The sequence below is a fragment of the Arachis ipaensis genome, chromosome B5 (assembly GCF_059453495.1).
Source record: "Arachis ipaensis isolate K30076 ecotype BB chromosome B5, ASM5945349v1, whole genome shotgun sequence".
Classification (NCBI taxonomy): Eukaryota; Viridiplantae; Streptophyta; class Magnoliopsida; order Fabales; family Fabaceae; genus Arachis; species Arachis ipaensis.
In genome coordinates, this window is record NC_142440.1 from 112,491,746 (window position 1) to 112,497,675 (window position 5,930).

The 5,930-nt window shown below is 31.3% G+C and overlaps 1 protein-coding gene across 1 annotated transcript; it reads right to left on the bottom strand.

The window, feature by feature from the left end:
• Positions 1–3,188: 3,188 nt before the first annotated feature.
• Positions 3,189–5,563, bottom strand: LOC107643763 (uncharacterized). The gene is made up of 8 exons (XM_088486670.1): positions 5,546–5,563; positions 5,299–5,372; positions 5,182–5,215; positions 4,677–4,735; positions 4,403–4,516; positions 3,525–3,558; positions 3,315–3,446; positions 3,189–3,215 (listed from the first exon to the last, which is right to left on the bottom strand). Exons 1-8 carry the CDS (start codon positions 5,561–5,563, stop codon positions 3,189–3,191), a joined length of 492 nt encoding a protein of 163 aa, XP_088342796.1.
• Positions 5,564–5,930: the final 367 nt, after the last annotated feature.

Below are 5,930 nucleotides of genomic sequence, written 5' to 3' on the forward strand. Positions count from 1 at the left end.
AACAAAATCACATAGAAACATTTTATGCAATTCAAGAGACTAAATCATTTTTAAACTGATTTTAACACAGAATTCTTACAGTTTGCTCATTTAGATTAATAGTACACTGAGATTAAATGTAATTAAGCAATTGTTGTATGAATCAATCAATTAATATTATTTTAAAAATAAATGCCAAAAAAAAAAAAGGATTTTCCATAAAAATAAAATGTAAGGATTGACCTCATATAATATACGAAACTGTCTATTTATAGCATAAACGTAATCATATTTTTCATTTTGCTATTGACTTATGGCATAGAATTTGGTTAATAATAATCGAATAAGACTAAGACAACTAACTGGAGATCAACTCATCATTGTTAGAGAAAATGGCAGCACCTTGCAGATAATGCATGGAAAGCTTTTCTTTTAAATGTCCTAAAAAAATAAATTAAAAGTAGATATAAGTTTACTAGATGCAACAACAGACAAATAGCAAAAATGATTTTGAAAAGAAGTTAAAGAAAATATTAATATTTCAAATGATATTTGTTATGTGAATAGACACAATTTTTGCTTTAATTTCACCATAATATTGTCCTAAACATAAAATATGATTTTAATTTCTGAATCTCAAGTAAAAAAAATTATAGCTAATTAATTTAAAAAAAAATAGTTAAACTAACATAAGCAAACACTATATACTAACAGATCACAATTCAAAAAAAAAAATTAGAATTCCAATACAAAGCAAATGGAGGAAAAAAAAAAAAAAAAAAGCAAAACAACATTTTACCTCATTCCACTAATAAGTCTCTTTACCTATACTTCGTTATTTGTAGTCATAGCCTGAACTACTTTTTTTGTAACGTTCTCTTCACTCCTGATGATCCAATCAAAATTGTTGGCCTAATTACCTGAAATTATAAGATAACTAAGAATTAAAACTAATATAAAGACTAGAGACAACCTGTTACAAATCATAAATGAGCATATTTTTCCACATTAACAAAGGGTTTCATAGTCATTATATGAATCAATAAATTAATATTATTTTAAAAATAAATGCCAAAAAAAAAGATTTGCTATAGAAAAACATCTGCAAAATCATTATATGTAATTTAATACAATAATAAATAATTGAATATAACCCATTTATCCATTCCAATATAATAAATCATGTATATGATTTTTAAGAAAAAAAAAAGAAGGTATGAGATTTAAATATGAATCATTATTATATAAGAATTTTATCTGATATTTTATCTTGTCTTCCATGGATGCATTTGGATGAAATACACTCAATTGTCAGAAATTTCTAAATTTAATGACACTATTTTTTTTAAAAAGTAAAATAAATAAAAAAAATCTAAGAAGGAGAAACAAAAGTGACCATGCACTACAAGAATTTTGTTTATTTGTGACAGATTTTTTCTTATTTGTGGAGGTTTATAACCCCCACCAAATAGTTTGTGGGGGTTTCTAAAACCCCCAAAATTTGAGGTGCCGCGAGGTCTTTTATGGGAGTTTTGTGTGTGTTTAGTGGGAGTTTTATATTGGACTTTTGTGGCAATTTTAAATCACTTTTGTGGCAGTTTAAAACCCCCACAAATTAATTTTTTAATTTAACAAAAAATAACTATTTTTTGAGATTTTCAAACCTCCACAAATCCTATAATTATTTATTTATTTTTAATTTCAAATTATTCATTAATCTCATCTTATTTACATACTCTCAAATTAAAAATTTATTTTTTAATATCAAAAATAGTAAACACACTCAAAGATAAGTCTTAAACACCAATTCAGTTGAGGAATTCCATAAAATCACCACAAAATAAGATAATCCAACTAAATTCAATACACAATGGTAAGCTTTAAAGTTAAGCCAATCCAATCAAAAACAGATTAACAGCCTGCTACCCGTAAATGAATCACAATTCTCATGAAAGATACAGAAAAAAACTTTCAAAAGGTGTAAACTAGTAAACCTCTGTAAACTAGTAATACTAAAATAATACACTTCTTACTATGCTTAAATATCACTAATATTAAGTTATCCTTCTAGTGTAGTGACATCAATTAAAGAGTCAATTACTAATTACTCTACAAAAACCAAATATATTGTCAATGGTGGTACTAACCAACTATTTTTAATCTTGACTCTCCATGGAGGTAAGCCAAGTCTTTAGCAACGCCTATACAAATCTTGCGCCTTGTTGACCAGTCCAATTTCAATTGAGTTTTCTCTTTGCCTTTATTGCAATTGTCACTAAAATTAGATAACAAAACCAAATGATCAGTAGATATATTTTGTATACAACATTTTAGCTTATTAACGAAAAAGATACCAAACTCAAATATACAGAGTAAAGAAACATTACCTTAAGGTAAATATATCTTGCAGGAAACACTAAAGTTGTTTGTTGCAGCTTTGATATGCCTTAAGGTAAATATGCCAGTTTTTAGATCCAAACCATGTAGGTCTGTTAGTTGAAGCCAAACAAGAGGAGAATGAAAAGTGAATTAAGATATCTATTTTCGGAAACTTAGTTATTGCATATGAAAAAATGGTCATTATTCTAAGAATATTAGAATAAATGAAAAGACAATCCATATATTTGGGTTTAAGAGTTGACAAGATAATTAATCAGCATTTACACAAGCAAATTCATATCAAGTTCTTGTTTGAAAATTAATATTTACTATTAAATAGAGTAGCACCCTATAGTAGCATCTTAGTTCTTACCTCTATATAATGAACTTTTTTGTCGTAAACATCCTCGCCACCAAGCTATACCAAACGCCATGACAATAATAAGTGCTCCAGCCAATACAATTCCAATGATAGCCCCCACAGCTATGCCATTTCCTAGTCAAAGTTAGGGCTTAATTTTGATCGACTAAGTGCAGACTTCCTCACATATAACATGACAACATGCATATATGCTCTGCCATAAAACTATAAGTAAACTATATGTCAAAAGATGCATATGCTCTGCCATCAAATGTGTGTATTTATGTATATAAATGAAGATGCATGCCTTTTGTTGCTGTCTCTTGAGTCTTGCATTCTCTTCTAGCAAGTGATCCACTTTAAGCTGCAACTCGCTCGTATATGCCTGAAATAATACACAGCAAAACCAAAAAAAAATGAAGACTTGAAGCAAAAAACAAAAGAAAAGAACAAAAGAAAAAATTGTACCTCATGAAAGCTTTGTGAAGTTACTCATCTGCAACATTTCTTATCCAAATCCCTTCATAACAAAAACAAGATGCATACACTATCAATGCAATCAAAGGAAGACTTGTCTAAAAGAGTATATACTGACCTGCCTAAGGAGTACATGTCTTACAGCAGAATCAATGCAGTTCTTGACTGGTTGCCCTGAGGAAATCATGTACCCGTCCTTGAACTTCATGGATTTAGCGCGCTGAGCCCTCAACTTGCCACTAACGATGACCTGCACAGAATCAAAATGTTATCACAACCTAAGCATAGCAACAAAGAAACCTGAAATCAGATGCTGTCAAGAACAAACCTCGCATCCCTTGGCGCCATTTTTCATAACAAACCTCAAACCACCATAGCAGGCCCAGCAAAAGTAATTTTAGAAATAAATTTCATATTGTTTAGTGGTACAGATAAACAGCAAGGGAAATATCCTATTCATTAGAAGAATGCGCATACAGCAACCTGACTAACACCAGCCCCTAACATCTAAAAAAATGAAGATCCAAATAAATACAAAACATAATTCATTCAAAAAATAAAATAAAATTTACAATGTAACAAACCAATAAGAGCAATCAGAGCAATATAATGACATAGCAAAAGAAGCAGTAGTTTAAGAGTTAATATTAAAAGATTTATCCCCCCAGCATTACAACATGAATATAATAGAATTTTATGAATATAGATGATATGGAGGACATAATGATTTAGTCATCTTCCGACACAAACTTGGTGGAGCAGGCACCAAATTTGCTTTAAAGATGACAAAGCATGCTATTCTACAATCACCAAATCAAACCAGAGAAATCCGAAAAAGGAATACTTGATTAAACATAAGAAAATAATCATTCAGATAAGATAAACAAATTTATAGGGTTTAGGTCCTCTTTGATGTTAACTTGATTACTCTTAGCTAGGTCTCTTATGATACCATTATGAACAAATACTAGGTTTGACTAACAGGAGCTTAAAATCAAAGCTAAATACTAGTCAAATTAAGAATGAAACAAAGAATTCAGGACATACTCTGTTGATGTGTGCAACAATTCATAAACCATCTGTTTATTAGACTCAACAACAAAAAGAATGTCAAAATCAGTTGTATATAATTCCAATCAGCTACCATCAATTGAAAGCCTAAAATTGTCCTTATTTTATATGACAGGTTATAGACACGATTGCTACCTGCAACACATTTGGTAATTTAGCCTCTGCGCAAGCTGGGTGGCAATAGTAGACTTTCCAACACAAGCAGTGCCACAAACAAGGATTACCAATGGAACTCTTTGATGATGAAACCTTAAAAGATGATAAAAGCAGAAATATGCTTCATTATTACTAGAACTATAAAATATCACCCTCAAGAGTCTTTTTTTTTACACATCTTTTTAAATGATATTAACACAGATACATGTTGTAGAAACAAAAGTCATCTCCAACAGAAAGATTGCATACTAACCTTGTCATCATCTTATAATGACTAATGTACTCTTCTCTATATCCCCGCCTCTCCATTACCTGCACAACCAGATCTCTGTTAGAAAATTTCTATTGATTAAACTACTACCATCATTTGGAAAAGCCAAGGACATCCAGCTATGATAACTTTATCCTAAATATAATGGAATTCGACTTCCTACTATTAAGAGACATGTAGTAAATAAAATTAGGTCCCATGTAATTATATTATGAATTTAAAACCAACCAGTAATAATAATAATAATTAATATTGACATTACAATAATGTACTTAAATCCAAAAAGACCTATCCAAAGAATCAATCAACCATATTATCTTTATGCACTAATTTTCGGTACATATGTATAAGATTTTGCTCCTGGAGTAATACTTTCCCATAAAATTTTAATTTTGGCCATGAGTTCAAATAGTAAAAGCAAATACATTACAAGTCAAGAAATACGGGATGTACAGAATGGAGAAATGAAACCATAGATTTGGCATACCTTGAATAAGTTGACCTCCAAATTGGACTGAGAGCTATAGAATGGAAAGAAAATTTTAACCAGCTATACTAGAACTCAGCAGGAAACTAGAAATGGAAAAGAAGCCAAATAACATACACATATAGAAGACTATTGTCAATGAGGAGCTTCTTCAGTTCAAGAGCAATTTTAATAGCTACATGATTCGGAATCTGCAACCAACAAGCAAATCACAAATGATACTAACCAAATCGAATCCACATTGCAGCATTAAATCCAATCTATAAGGGCAAGCACAACACTTTTCAACACAATCCAATCTCAGTCCTATCCATCTAAAGTAACTCATAAGCAAAATGAACAATTGAAGAGTGGATTTTCATACCTTGGTTACAGTTAGCATCCTACTGAGCAAAAATCTGGACAGAATGAAATTGAGGTTTCGAAACAGACCTTAACGAAATCGTCTTGGAAGAAGCATTTCGGGAAGAGAATTTGTTTTTGGAGGAGAAGCTTTGCTGTTCGTTGCTTTCTTCACCGTTGCGAGGCTCGAAGGCATGGGTTCTTTCTCAAAAGTGACCGTATCGCGACCTGAGGAGACGCATCGACGGAAGAGACAACGGGAAAAGAGATCGTCGAAGCACGTGGTGGCATTGGCGCTAGCATCAAGGAGATGAATGGTTGTAACGGTGGCGGTGGCAATGGCGGTAGCGACGGCACGGCGATGGTGACGGTTATAATTTAGGGTTTCAGTTAGATTTTGCTCTCTC

Excerpts from the sequence above, each read along its gene's own strand:
- LOC107643763 (XM_088486670.1), bottom strand. Across the intron at positions 5,216-5,298 it reads GACAATAGTCTTCTATATGT|CTCTCAGTCCAATTTGGAGG; the intron begins GTATGTTATTTG and ends TCCATTCTATAG. Across the intron at positions 3,447-3,524 it reads ATGGCGCCAAGGGATGCGAG|GTCATCGTTAGTGGCAAGTT; the intron begins GTTTGTTCTTGA and ends GATTCTGTGCAG.